Below are 14623 nucleotides of genomic sequence, written 5' to 3'. Positions count from 1 at the left end.
AGAGAGAGTAGGAGAAGTAAGATGACATATGACTACAAAAACGTTCCAGATAAATGACTATTTTCCTTACATTTTGGCATAAATCTGTAAACTTTGTAAAACAAGATACAAACCAAATACATAAAGAAAATAAAGTATATTTTAAAATCTCACAAACAGTGGGCTTGATGATGCACATCTTTAATCCCGCACTCGGGAGGTGGGGGCTGGTAGATAAGGCTAGCCTGGTCTACAAAGTGAGTTTCAGGACAGTCAAGGCTGAACAGAGAAACCCTGTCTGGAAAAACCAAAGAAAAATCATACTACTCAAACAAAACTCCACATACATAACAAATACTTGCTCAGCCTCAAAAGTGAGTCCCTGGGGGGCTGGAGAGATGGCTCAGAGGTTAAGAGCACTGCCTGCTCTTCCAGAGGTCCTGAGTTCAATTCCCAGCAACCACATGGTGGCTCACAACCATCTATAATGAGATCTGGTGCCCTCTTCTGGTCTGGTGGCATATATGCAGACAGAACACTGTATACATAATAAATAAATAAATCTTTAAAAAAAAAAAGTGAGTCCCTTCAGCCCTGTGAGTCCCTGGAGCACTCTGAGTCCCTGGAGCTCTATGAGTCCCTGGAGCACTCTGAGTCCCTGGAGTGCTCTGTGAGTCCCTGGAGCCCTGTGAGTCTCTGGAGCCCTGTGAGTCCCTGGAGCATTCTGAGTCCCTGGAGCACTCTGAGTCCCTGGAGCACTCTGAGTCCCTGGAGCACTCTGAGTCTCTGGAGTACTGTGAGTCCCTGGAGCACTCTGAGTCCCTGGAGCACTATACAAGTGTCTGTGGAATCACCACTCACAAGACAAGTTTTCCAGGCTGCTCTCTACAGCCAGGCCATGTTGCATTGACAGCTCACAGAGAGAAAGAAGGGCTATCTTGTCCGTATTTCCCCTAACTCAGCCTGCTGAACTCAGAAGCAGGGCACACTGACCAGGATGTTCCCATCCTCTCAACTATGTTACAAGATGTGCCTGGTGTCTTTTAACAAAAATATGTTTCTCAGTTTCTTCCTGGAATTTATGAAAAAAAAAAAGAAGTGTAAAACATCCTCCGTATGAGTGGCATACATGTATTAAATAAAAAATCACTTCCAGGAAGCCTGGTTTTCTTCAAACACCTTCTGTAGTTGCTGTTGCTTTGATTACACTCTCAAAAACAATTCTCCAGATCTGATCTTGTCGTAGAATTCTTTTGCTCATGCAAATCTGTCCTCATACGAATCATGATTTGTTCTCGTACGACCCCCACCATACACAAACACTCCTCAGCTTGAGGAAAAGACACCACTCGAGTTTATTTTTCAGAATATAAATAGAGGAAGTGTGACTTCAAGGGAACTAAGCGGCTCAGGGTGGGGGGTGGGGGCTGTCGGCTGTCATTTCCCCTCCGTCTCTGTGCTCTCGGTGCTTTTTGACTCCTGGATTCTTTCTAAACATTTTTCTAATATTTCTCTCCTGGCTCCTCTTGCTTCTCTGACTCTGTCGTCACAGAATACTGGTGAAATCTTCATTTGCAACAGATTATACCATATAATTCCCTTACGAGGCTGCCCCCCAAAGAGCTCCAATTTCTAAGACCAACTTTGATCCCTTAGTGTGCTTCTCTGGGTCATTTCCTCTAATTCAAGTAAGAACAATGCCCATCCCTATCTTCTTACAATCCCTATCCTGGGCTCTTTTTTATATTTGTCTCTAGATTCAAACAGGATCTTTCCCCGCCAAAGCTCTTCTAGAAATAGGTATGGTTGTTATTACTCTTCTCCACAGAGTAATGAAAAGAAACCAGGCACAAGCGAACCCAGGAATCCTCCCCCTGACTGGGCCCAGTCCCGACCCACTCTTTTGGAGCCACTCCCAGTACCAAGTGGAGGGCTCAGAGGATTGACGGACTACAACTCCCAGAAGGCCGTGCTGCCACGACCCCGCCTCTGCAGTTCCTCCCCATCAAGTATTCATTGGCCTTCCGGGGGTGGGGATTAGATGGGAGGTGGCCATGGGGCAGCGACCGGGGGTTGTTCCCTCTTCGGCTTCCGTAGACGAGGTCGGGAGGACCTTCGTCCGGGGTTTCGGTGCCCCCCCTTCCCCTTCCCCGGGGTCCGGGGGTGACATTGCACCGCGCCCCTCGTGGGGTTGCGTCGCCGCCCCACGCGGACTCCCCCCCGGCGCGCTGCTCCCTTTCGCCTCCCTTGGCCGGGGCTCCCTCCCGCCCCCAGCTGCCCAGTCATGGGGGCTGCGGTGTTTTTCGGGTGCACCTTCGTCGCGTTCGGCCCAGCGTTCGCTCTTTTCCTGATCACTGTGGCTGGAGACCCGCTTCGGGTTATCATCCTGGTCGCGGGGTGAGTAGCGAGTGGTGGAGACGGGGCCAAGCGTAGAGAAAATGATGCGGAAAGAGCTGGAGGAACTGGGGTGAGCATGGGAGCCTGAGTTGGGGGACAGAAGTAGGAAAAGGTTGGACAGGGTCAAATCGTGGTCTAGGCGATTTTCCGCAGTCGACTTCCGCCTTCCAGGGATTTCACAGATTCCTCCTGTAGTCTTCTCGGCAGCGCCAGAGAAGGCCCAAGGCCGAGAGTAGTGAGGGGGCTGTGCTGACCTCGGCTAGCCAGGACCCAGGAATGGATACCCTGCCCGTCCGCCCGTGCCGGCGTACACTTTGACTCTCATCTCACTGAAGACTCTGACCAGAATTTTTCCCCTTCTGCTGCTTGCAGATTCCTACAGATGATTCTGTTGGTGGAGACACTTATCCTACCTGGTCCCTGTCTCCCTGACCATCCGGAAGTCTAACTTCCACTTTTCATGCTGCAGCCTTGGCTGGTTCCCTCCTTGATTTTTCTGGCTGCCCCTATACTTGCCTCTCATTGTCTTTGTGTTTCCTCAGAGCCTTTTTCTGGCTGGTCTCCCTGCTCTTGGCCTCTGTGGTCTGGTTCATCTTGGTCCATGTGACAGACCGGTCAGATGCCCGGCTCCAGTATGGCCTCCTGATTTTTGGTGCTGCTGTTTCTGTCCTTCTACAGGAAGTGTTCCGCTTTGCCTACTACAAGCTCCTTAAGTAAGGACCGGGGTGGTCTGGAAGGGAGAGGGGACAGTGGTGTGCATTGTGGGAAGTGGGCCAGCCCTTGGGTGGTAGTTGGAATAAGGGGCGTTCAAGGGAGGATCTTGGAGGGAAAAGAACATCCCTGCCCTCTCTTATATTTCCTCTCTCTCATCCCAGGAAGGCAGATGAGGGCTTAGCATCACTGAGTGAGGACGGAAGATCACCCATCTCCATCCGTCAGATGGCTTATGGTGAGCCAAGGGAGAGGGACCAGAGGAGGGAGTTGATCACCCCCTCCTCCCCTTCAGGGTAATGTGCTAAGTGTTTCTCTTTATCCTTGACATCCAAGGAGAGGCAGTGTGGAGTCTGGAGGGAGAGTAGGTATGGTGGTTCTCACTGGGCACGGGAGAGGTGCTGGTAGAAGTGCTGTGGTGGCCTTGGACGTTGATGAGCGCCTCCCTCCCCCCAGTTTCTGGTCTGTCCTTCGGTATCATCAGTGGTGTCTTCTCTGTTATCAATATTTTGGCCGATGCCCTTGGGCCAGGTGTGGTTGGGATCCATGGCGACTCGCCCTATTACTTCCTGACTTCAGGTAAGGCTCACCTCTAACCTCGCCTTTATGCCCTGTCCATCCCCAGCCCCATCTGACCTTCCCTGGGAGGCTCCTCTGGCTCAGCATCTCAGGAGGCTGGGAGAAGGTCAGGGACGCATCTCCTCCCCATCTCCCTCCTTGCAGCCTTTCTGACAGCAGCCATTATCCTGCTCCATACCTTTTGGGGAGTTGTATTCTTTGATGCCTGTGAGAGGAGACGGTACTGGGCTGTGGGCCTGGTAGTCGGGAGTCACCTGCTGACATCAGGACTGGTGAGTTGGAGCTAGGGGCCTGAGTCAGGGAGAAGCATTTCAGAGTGAGTGGGCTGGGTTATGTGTTCTCACTTCACTTCGTTAACTTACGTTGGGTGGAGGCAGAAAGGTGAGCCTTAAAGGTCCTGTCACCTCAGCGTCAGTTAGGCCACCTGTTCTGGGGAGGAGCCTGCATGCTTAGTCAGACCAATGCAGATGACCTGAGGTGGCTAGGAGGAGCTGAAACCTTTGAGGAATCTAAAATCAAAAGCTCCCTTAGCTCCAGAATGTCTGGGGGAGGTTCGGTCAGAGGCACAAAATGAATGTTGGGGCTAGGTGTGGGGAGAATCTAATCTCTTTTCTATCCTCGTTCTCAGACATTCCTGAACCCCTGGTATGAGGCCAGCCTGCTGCCCATCTACGCAGTCACTGTTTCCATGGGGCTCTGGGCGTTCATCACAGCTGGAGGCTCCCTCCGAAGTATCCAGCGCAGCCTTTCGTGTAAGGACTGACTACCTGGACTGATCGCCTGACAGCTCCCATCTGCCTGTCCACTGCCCATGACTGAACCCAGCCCCAGCCCGGGTCCATTGCCCACATCCTCGTCTCCTCGCTGATGTGTCCCGCTACCTTCCGGGTTTGGTGTTGTCCATTCGTGACCTGTAGTCTCTAAGCTTTCTCAGGAGCAGCCTGGGTGCAGCCCGTCAGGGACTGGTGGGTTTGAATCTGCGTTACTCCCCACCACCTGGGGAGCCCCTTGTCCAGGTCTCCCCATGTGTCAGTGCTCTGCTCTCACCCTGCCCATGACTCACCCCGCTTCCCCTCTGCAGGCCGACGGCAGGAGGACAGTCGGGTGATGGTGTATTCTGCCCTGCGCATCCCACCCGAGGACTGAGGGAACATGGGGGGGACCCCTGGGCCTGGGGTACCCTCCCGATCTCCTCGTCCTGTATTTCTCCATCTCCAGTTCTGGACAGTGCAGGTTGCCAAGAAAAGGGACCTAGGTTAGCTGTGGCCCTGGTGATGAAGTTGCTAGAGGCTCAAGGGAGATGAGTTCAGGTCTCCAGTATCTACTGCCCAGACTGGACATCTTGGTCTTTTTCTCAGGTCTGAAAAGAACCATTTTTGGTATGATAAAGACCCCAGAAATGCCTTTTTTTTTTTAAAGTCGGGGGAGTGAGGAGGTCTATTGGGAGCCTCCTAACCTCCTTGGGCTGTATTTTTGCTCCTGAAACTGCTGATCATGGCTCAGTTCTGTCCCATTTTCCCCTTGGTCCCAGGCCCTGGGGAAAAGGAAGGAAGTGCATGTTTGGGAAACTGGTACCACTGGAACTCATGTTTTAACGTCCGTGACCATCAGCACCCCTCCTCTCCCCAAGGTGAAGTGGAGGGTATTGTGGGATTGGCCCACTCCATGGCAGTGCCCCTGGAGGAGTCAGACTACCATGGCATCGCAGGCCAAGCAGGCAGACATTTTTCTAGTTTTTAACTGGGCTGTGGGAGGGCTGGGAGGGTTTCTACCACTGTACCATTTTTCTGCCAAGGGTGGGATGTCCCATCCTTTTAATCAAGGTGATTGTGATTTTGACTAATAAAAAGGACTTTATAATTGTGGGGGAACTTGGCTTTTAAGAGAAGGGATAATGGATTGAGATTTCTAGCCCTTGGTGGCTTCCGTCCATCCTCCTGCCTAGCCTGACAACAGTGTTCACTGGTGGCAGCTTGGGTGTGATGTCAGAGGCACCGGTGGAACTGAGTTGGCTTTCCCAGGAGTAGAGTGCCCCTGTCCAGGAAGAGGGTACAAGGAGTTAATTCCCCAGTTTTCTTTTTCTCTATGTCTGCCTCGGCCACCCAGAGGACAGAGGAACTCTCCCACCCTTGAAAGGCACAAAAGACAACCAGAAGTAAGATTTTCAAACATATATTGAGCAAAAAAAATAACTAAACTTCCAGCAGCAGCTTTTTCCTAGACATGTATCTAGGTGTGTCTAGGGGAGGGTCCATGAAGGTGTGAGGTGAGGGACATCAGGGCACGTCTCAGCTTCTTCATAGCTGCCTGTTAAAGCAGGGATCTCCTGACCTACGTGCTTTGGAAGGCCAGAGACTCCGCTCTTCCTTGAAGCCCTGGGTCCTTGCTTTTCTGGCGTTTGTGTGCAGAGTTGGTATGGAGAAGGACATGTGTCTGCCTGCTACTTCTAGTCCAGCCCCTGCACCCCCTTAGACCCCTGATGGGTATGAGGGGAAGGTGTCCATGGCATGGAGACGGGGTTTATGCCTCTGTGGTAGCCCGTGCCGAGGTGAAGGCCACACTCTTCCTGCTTCCTAGCCTCTTCTTCCTGGAAGGGGAAGCAGTGGTTCATGGAAGTGACTAGTGTCCTAAGTGAAGGTTAGAGTAGGACAGGAAACACTTTTTAAAAACAACTCAATAAGTATCTGAATATGACCTTAAACTTTCTCCTTCCTCCACCTCCTGTGTATTGGGATTACAGTGTGTGCCAGCATGCCAGGTTTATGTGGTGCTAGGGATCAAACCCAGGACTCTGTGCATGCCAGGCAAGCACTCCACCAGCTGAGCTGCATCCCCAGAGAATTTTTTTTTTGAGGGGTGGTGTCTCTATGAAACTCTGGCTGTCTTGAATCTCACTCTGTATAGACCAGGCTGGCCTTGAACTCAGAGATCTTCCTGCTTCTGCCTCCCAATTGTTGGGATTAAAGGTGTATACCACCCCACCATGCCTGGCTGAGAATGCATTTTTTGTTTGTTTTCGGTTTTTTTTTTTTCTTGGTTTGTTTTTTCGAGACAGGGTTTCTCTATATATTTCAGGCTTTCCTGGAACTCATTCTATAGACCAGGCTGGCTTCAAACTCAGAGATCAGCCTGCCTCCGAAATGCTGGGATTAAAGGTGTGCACCACCACTGCCCAGTCTCTGAGAATACTCTTTTAATAGAAAATAAACTACTTCAGGGATAGAAAGTAGGATCTTACCTAATTTTTTGAGCAATGAAATAAACAGCCAGCAGAAGGCAGAGACATCCAGCCAAGATTCCCACACCTAGACCCAGCATCTCTCCTGGGGGGGGGGGGGGGAGACACAAAGTTGTTAGTCCAGTCTAACAGGTGCTGGAATCCACACTCCCTTCACGGTTCCCTACAGAGCCATCTTACCTGTGGTATACAATGGTCCCGCTGTAGAGGAAGAAAACTTGGTTAGGGGAGTTTCAGAACATCTTCCCGTTTGGGAGCCCTGCTTCCACACCTGGAAAATGACCTCTGGGCATCCATGGCTAGGAGTGGTTCCCAGTCTAAGGAAGTGGGAATCCACTCTTGGCCTTTTCCTGCCCAGGGCTTGACTATTCCATGCCTCTTGAGTTCCTCAGTTTCCGAGCCCTGCCAGTCACCTTGGACGAAGGAAGCAAAGATGGTCCTCTGGTTGAGAGGCTGGGGGATTCTGTAGTTCTGTATGAGGGGCGCAAGTGGCTCCTCTTCCGTAGAGAACAGCGTCCCCTGAAGCTGTTCTAACTGAGAGCAGGAGTAGAAGTCACTCTGGGGCCTGGGCAAGGGTCTGAGTTAAAGCCGCTCTTAGCTTCTCCAGCACTCACCTGTTCCACTGAAATCTGGGCCCTTCTGTGGAAGACTGTCCAGAGGACACTCTGGTAGCAGGGTGGGGTCGTGAGTGAGCCGTTGTACCGGAAGAACTGCTCCAGCTGTTGGGGGAGCAGCTCTCTCACATTGAAGGGGGGCACTGAGGTCATCTGGTCTACGGAGAGCAGAGCAAGTGTCAGCCGTCCTGTACAGGGTTCCTCTGGGCAGAGTGCACAACTCCCTGCTCCTCCCCAAGCCTCTTAGGTCAGGTTTTCAGTTTCTCTGCTGTTGAATTGTTTTGTTTGTTTGTTTGTTTGTTTGTTTTTTGAGACAGGGTTTCTCTGTGTAACAGTCCTATCTGTCCTAGAACTAGCTCTCATAGACCAGGTTGTCTTCGAACTCACAGAGAGCTGCCTGTCTCTGCCTCCTGAGTGCTGGGATTTAAAGCATGTGCTACTACTGCCTGACAAGGTTTCTCTGTGAAACAGTCCTGGCTGTCCTGTAGACCAGGCTGGCCTTGAACTCACAGAGATATGCCCACCTCTGCCTCTGGAGTACTGGGATTGAAGGTGTGCACCACCAGTGCCCGGCTGCAGTTAAATTCTTACTAAGAGTTTTCGGGCTCACCTTTATGCCTTATTTCGTGCAGATGACTCAGAATGTGACCGTAAGCCGGGTTCTCAGTCTCGCCCACCTGTGGAGGAGTGTTCGCTAGAGGTGCGGCAGAAGCATGTGTTTGGAGTAAGAGTGCAGCAACAGAACAGGCCTAAGGGATGTGAGCAGAGAGCTGAGAGGGGTTAGGGATTACTGACCTCAATTAAGATGCCTAGGACAGCCAGGCCCTGAGGCTTCTGAGCAGCCTCTCTCAGACTGCCATAGGACTCCGAGTCATAATGGACCACGTGGAGCTGTGGGAATGGAGACAGGCATGAGTTCCCTCACACGTCTTCAGTCTTTCCAGAGCTTTGGCTTTGGTCACCACCTCAGTCCCCCGGTCTGAGTCTCTGCCCCCAAAGCTTTGCCTTGTCCCTTCAATACAACTTTTCAAGGGTTCACATCCACTCTCCAAGATCAACTGCGTCCTGTACCCTAGTCGGTACCTCTGCCACCGTGGCTTCGCTGTTGATCTGGTGCTCGGAGCCCTCTTGGGATCCTCTCTGACCCCAGTGCAGGTGGAGCTGGGCTGCTGTGTATTTCCGGGGCAGTCCGCCCAGGTGCAGAGTAGAGGGCAGGGAGAGCTGCACTGTGAGGGAAGAGGTGGGGGTTGGTGGGGGAGAGGGGGCAGTTCCCACCCCGACTGGCCACCACCTGGGACACTTGGCTCTCCTCTTCCTCTCCTAGGCTGTGGCTTTTCTACCACAGTGGCCTCTCAGTGCTGTGACACTAACCTACACATCGAACTTGACCATAGACATTCAATCCTACCTTAGCTGCAAGAGCCCAAATCTGTTTGAGACAGGGTTTCTCTGTGTAGCCTTGGCTGTCCTGGAACTCGCTAGGTAGATCAATCAGGCTGGCCTTGAACTCACAGAGATCCGCCTGCCTCTGCCTCCCCAGTGCTGGGATTAGAGGCGTGCGCCACCATCGCCTGGCTTTTTCCTCTGGCTCTTTTAAAGTCTGAACTGGAAGCTGCAGTTACTTGGAGTAGAGTCTTTTACCTGTATGGCCATTATTGTGTAGATCCAAAGGCTCAGTACCAGGCTGGTCATATCCATGGGGCTGTACAGCAGTCAGATCAGGGTCAAATATCACACTGTCTGTCTGAATGTTGATGGGGGACTGGGCATCGCCTCCACACTCAGGGTAAGAGGTTGGCCAGTGGTCCTGACCGTGTGGGCCTGGGGGAGGGGTAAGTTACCATGGGTCCATGTCCAGCCCCACAGCCCCAACCTCCCTTTAGTAACCCCCTACCCCATACACATTACAGTGGAAGCAGAAATCCACTTCTCCCCACCCAGTTAGGTGGGGCAGGGTGAGGTGGGAGTGCCCACTGCCCTCTAGGCTGCAGCGCCCCTCGCTGCCCCAGAGGCAGGGGGTGATTCTCCAGCTACCCTAATTAGTGTGTGTGTGTGTGTGTGTGTGTGTGTGTATATGTGTGTGTGCGCGTGCGCAGGGGTAGCGTTCACTCACCTGTAGTTTGAGAACAGTGAAGCTGAGTGAGGGAAATAGACAGAAAGCCTGAACACCCGGTGAAGCAGAATCAGAGGGGACCACTGACCCTAAACAGATGAAGTATCTCTGGGGCTCCCTATCATGTAGTCTTGGGGTTCAGGTATCTTTTCTGTCCTTCACTCCTTACTCTCACATGGACCTTGCTTTGACTCCAGCTAGGTCATTAATCAGAAGTTCAAAGGGATTGAGTTCCCCTGTCTCTAGTGTCACAGTATCCTGCCAGCTCTTCCTCCTGACCTCAGGCTCTGTCGGGTTTCAGAGATGGGTTGGGGGTAGGACTGCTGGGGAGGAAGAGCCAGAAGAATGGCCGCTGAGCGCATCGCGCCTCTCGCCACCCACTCTTCTTCATTTCCACACAGATTTGCGGAGGACTCGTGGGCTTTTCTGCTGAATCAGCAGACGTGGGATTTTTTTTTTTTTTTTTAATGCTTAGTGCAGGGTCTAGCAGCCACATGTATAAACCCAGGGCGTGTGTCTGTGTGTGCAATGCAGAAGAAGAGGGGCTAGCGTCTGAAGCTCAAGGAAAGCTCTCCCTCCCCAGGAAGTCTTCGTGTCAGGTGAGGGGGGAGGGGTCCCAGGGCGAAAGGAGTGCCAGGCGGCTCGGGAGTTCTGCTCTCACCTTCGTACGTCCAGTGGTGACCTGTAAGAGAGTGATTTGGGCTGCGGCCAGCGCAGCCTGGAGCAGTGTCCTCTCCCTCCCGCGCCCCCCCTCTTCTGCTGCTTCCCCACACCCCCACTCCAGCAGTTCCCAAGGGAAGTCATGAAACTGAGCACGTTGGTGGAAAGGTCGGGGGTCCTGTTTAAAATAACTGGCCAGTCTGTGCCCGTGGTTAATGAGTAGTGAGGGAGGAGCCATGGAAAGAGATAAAGCCAGGAGACTAAAATTAACCTGGATCCAAACGTGCAGGCGGCCCAACCCTTAGCTTTTCTCCAGCTGGAGCCAAGTTAGTGTAACTCTTAGAAGATCGGGGTGGAGTAGGGTAAGGGTGTGGGCAGAGGGCTCGGAAGGGTAGAGAACAAAAGAGGACGGACGGAACAACGTCCAGCAGCGCTGCTGACGACAGGAGAGCTATCAGTCCTTTGCCTGGGTGCGCTACTGCATGAGCAAAGGCATAGAACTTTCGATGATTTTTTTTTTTTTTTTTTGGTTTTTCGAGACAGGATGAAAATTTTAATCCTTCCTTTTTGGTCTGACTGGCTCTGCCGTGCCCCTCAGCTCCTGCACTCTCAGATGGCACAGAGAGGCAGGAGTCAGGGTAGGCTCTATTCTAGGTTGAGGGTGGTGGGTGGGCAAAGGCAGTCAGGCTGGCAAGGACAGGAAGAAAGTGAAGCATTGTGTGTAGAGAGGAGAGCTGCCAGGCTGGTCACATGTTGGGCTCTCATGCCGTTCTGCCTCTAGCCAAGAAGCTGGGGGGGGTCTGTGGATCTAGCTACCCCCCATGGCTAACCTGCTTTGAGGAGGAAAGGGAGTCTAATTGTAGATTGGCTTGTACTACTTAAATCTAGAAACTGGGGGGGGGAAATCCTAAATTCCTTTTTATCTTTATTACTTCTTTATTTATCTTGTTTGTTTGGGGCAGGGTTTTGCTATGTGGTCCATACTGGCCCAGTATTCTTTCTGTGGTTCAGGCTGACCTCAAACTTGTGGCAACCCTGCCGCAGCCTCCTGAGCGCTAGGATCACAAGCATGTGGTCCAATGCCCAATGTTTCTATTATTCTTTTAACTGCTCAGACTCGGAAGAGGCTTTGGCTCTCACCCTTGGTCTGCCCAGCTGGCCCATTCCTCAGCTCAAGGGCCTCTGCACAATAGCTCAAGGTGCATGCATGCCTTTAATCCCAGCACTTGGAAGCAGAGACAGGTGGATCTCTGGGAATTCCAGGCCAGCCTGGTCTACCAAGTGAGTTCCAGGACAGTCAGGTCTACACAGAGAAACCCTGTCTTGAAAACAACACAAAAACGAAAATACCGCCCCCCACCCCCCATAAGCCCAAGTGTGGTTGGAGGCTCTCTCTCATTCTCTATCTCTGTGGGATACTACAACAGCTAGAGTTCTTGGTTTAGTGAAGGTGTCCTGCTCTTCCTGTTAAAGGCTCTGGGCTGATTCTAATATCTGTTCTCCTCTTCCCCTGTTTCTTCTCAGAAGGGATCTTTAGCTCTCTGTTTTCATTGGTTCCCTTGGTCTCATCTGCTTCCTGCCTCCTCTTGCTTTCTAGATACTCCTCCCGCTTAGTTCTCCCAGCAAACCTTAGTCCCTCTCCTACTATGTGCTGGATACTGAATGAGGCATGGGAAGTGCAGAAGCCGTAGCGGCCACGCACAGTGCTGCAGACTGGAGGTAGAAGCGAGACTAACTCAGCTGCATAGTGAGTTGGAGACACGTCTGGCTGCATGAGACCTTGTCTCAAAAACAAAACAAACAAGCAACAACAACAACACAAAAAGGTGTGGGAATCCCCGAGGCATCCCTGGACTCTAGGAACACCGTTTCCAGTCTTTCCCTCTCTCTCCCACTCCTGAAAGTATACTGTAGAGGGCTAGTGACTAACTCGATCATTGTGTTTGAATGGACCAATTTGTTAGTTTCTCTGTACACCTTGGCAGGTGGTGGGATTATTATCTGATCAGCGGGGAATCAGACACCCTTGCGTGTGTGTGTGTGTGTGTGTGTGTGTGTGTGTGTGTTCCCAGCCCTGCTCTCCCTAACCAGCAGAGTGCACGAACAAAGAGGGCAGGAGGGCTGCCTGAGACTAGGGCAGTAGGAAAAGAGCTTCAGAGAGCTAGCTGTAGCGGCCTGGCACGGAGAGAGAGGTTCCCACACGTGTGAGCATTCACACACTGGCCCCGGCTAGTTCTCTCCTGCCACAGCAATAGCAGTCATGGCTGGGCTAGAGAGGAAAAGGCAAAGAATGGGAGGGATCTCCCCCACACTCTTACACTACGCTCCCCAACCATCGTGCCTTTTGTCCCCAGCCCCCAAGTGTCCCTTTACACCTCTCCTCCCCCACTTAAGTACACATGGCGTGGACATTAGCACAGTCGTACCTACCCCTGTCTGCAGCCAGGATCCAAGTCACCTTTAACAGGAGAGCGAAGAACAACATATTATCTCCACAAGGCCACACAGGGGACCAGGAATTTGCGAGCAAGGAGATTTAGGTGGTGAGGGAGAGAGAGAGGAGTTTCTGGCGTCTGTATCTTTTCCTCTTGTCTCTGCGGGCTTCCAGGGATTTGACTTTCCTCAGGTTAGAACGAACTTGTGGATCAATTTCCTCTCTCTCTCTCTCTCTCTCTCTCTCTCTCTCTCTCTCTCTCTCTCTCTCTCTCTCTCTCTCTCTCTCTCTCTCTTCCTCTCTGTTTCTCTCTCTGCTGTCTCTGTATGTACTCCGTAGTCTCTACACCACTTACTGGCCAGCAACTTCACAGTAGCCACCCGCTTTTAAGGTGGCTCTGAACCGGTGTACGTGAGGAGGGGGGGTGGCTCCCGGGCTGCAGGCGAGCAGCTCCTTAAATAGCGGATTAGGCGAGCTGGATGGTCCTGCGGAGCCCGGCGTCCTGGCCTTGGCTCAGGAACCCAGCTGGAGTGAGCTCTTCCTTGGCCATTTGCTCTGCCGAGATGGGTGTCCCCAGGAACTCTCGGGCAGAGAAGGGGGGTTTCGCACCTCTCTCTCCCCCGGGACACTGTGTTCTCTCGCATTCTCCTGCCTGAGTCGCACACCCCTGGGTGGTGTGGGCCAGCTGGTGGGGAACCTGTTTCCAACCAGAAAGGATTCATACTTGGGAGCTAGAAGAACAGAAGTTGGGGGCTCAGGACGCAGGTGGGGACTGGGAAGTCAAAGTTTAAAATCTGGATTGCGGAGATGAAGAAGTGGGGCGAGGAGAACCTTAGTCTTCCGTGCTGTCTTTCTCCGGTGCCTGTCGCCACCGCACCCCCCTTGGTGAGGCTTAGGTCCACGTGCCTGTGTAGCCCGGGGTGGGGGTGCAGTTTTGTTTGCCGTATAAAGCCCATTTGTGTGCACAGCGGGGGAGGGGTTGTCACAGCACCAGGGAGAGACAGCATTCTAACTACCAGACCCAGCCACCTCCCTCCCCGGGGAGCCCAGATCTAGGGCGCCTTTTGTCACTGAAGAGGACACTGACCCCTAGCAGAGAGGCCTGGGCAGGAGGGGCGACGGGTGACTGGGGAAACAATTACTGTCACCACGAGAAAAAGGCGGACTCCAGAGAAAGAGAGGGGAGGGGCCAGAGAGGCCATGTGACCAGCGGGGTGAGGGTCCAGGGGCTTCCCGCCCACCCAACAAAGGGTCGCCGTAGGCCCAATGGGACGAGTGGAACCTGCCACCGTGGAGTTAGCCAGTGGAGCACGGAGGTTGCGTGGCGTCTCAGGAATGTGCGCTGTTGCGCGCTCCCCCACGGGACTAGAAATCCCGATCGGAATGTACATCCTAAGTCCCTCATTAGTGAGTGTAAAAACCACAGATAGTTTAAAGCTGGGTGGTGAAATCTCTCTCCTCCGTACCCTTCACTCACTAGCCTAGGGCATGCACCTACTGAGGTCTTTCTGCCCTCCTTGCTCCCAACAAGTAGCAATAAATAGCCAAAACAAAGGGAGCAGAAGCCAAACAAGGGCACAGGATAAAAGCCAAGCGAACAGAATAATGCATGTGCTGGGTCATCACTCTTGCGGAGACAGGAGCTTCGAGCGCTTTTTTGTCCCGTGACTGAGCTTCAGACAAGGTTATGTTTTCTTTTGTTTTGAATGTAATTCTTTTTTTTAAAAAATACTTCTGCCGCTTTACAAATTCTTCACCCCCTGCAGAAAAGTTTCCGTCTTGAAGTACCTCCAAAGCTCCATCCATCCCATCTAGGAAAAATAAGAAATGTAAAATGTAAGTTGAGACTTCTTTGGAATCAGGGAAGTTAATAGGAGGCGCGGGGGGGGGGGGGGGGG

General features: G+C 52.4%; 2 protein-coding genes across 2 annotated transcripts; one reads left to right on the top strand and one right to left on the bottom strand.

Annotated features, from left to right (window-relative positions):
• The first annotated feature begins 2032 nt into the window (after positions 1-2032).
• On the top strand, positions 2033-6650 carry Aph1a (aph-1 homolog A, gamma-secretase subunit). The gene is made up of 7 exons (XM_050124663.1): positions 2033-2376; positions 2919-3089; positions 3252-3325; positions 3544-3666; positions 3811-3938; positions 4295-4418; positions 4748-6650. The coding sequence occupies exons 1-7, from the start codon at positions 2264-2266 to the stop codon at positions 4810-4812; spliced, it is 798 nt and encodes a 265-aa protein (XP_049980620.1). The 5' UTR covers positions 2033-2263; the 3' UTR covers positions 4813-6650.
• On the bottom strand, positions 5040-13154 carry Ca14 (carbonic anhydrase 14). The gene is made up of 11 exons (XM_050124662.1): positions 12722-13154; positions 10293-10313; positions 9160-9339; positions 8602-8744; positions 8314-8409; positions 8129-8195; positions 7519-7676; positions 7318-7438; positions 7085-7105; positions 6905-6989; positions 5040-6253 (listed from the first exon to the last, which is right to left on the bottom strand). Exons 1-11 carry the CDS (start codon positions 12774-12776, stop codon positions 6187-6189), a joined length of 1014 nt encoding a protein of 337 aa, XP_049980619.1. The 5' UTR covers positions 12777-13154; the 3' UTR covers positions 5040-6186.
• Between the last annotated feature and the right edge of the window lie 1469 nt (positions 13155-14623).

This window comes from Alexandromys fortis, unplaced genomic scaffold, assembly GCF_014885135.2.
Source record: "Alexandromys fortis isolate MF-2015 unplaced genomic scaffold, M_Fortis_MF-2015_v1.1 scaffold_218, whole genome shotgun sequence".
NCBI lineage: Eukaryota > Metazoa > Chordata > Mammalia > Rodentia > Cricetidae > Alexandromys > Alexandromys fortis.
This window is presented reverse-complemented; position numbering and strand designations above follow the sequence as displayed.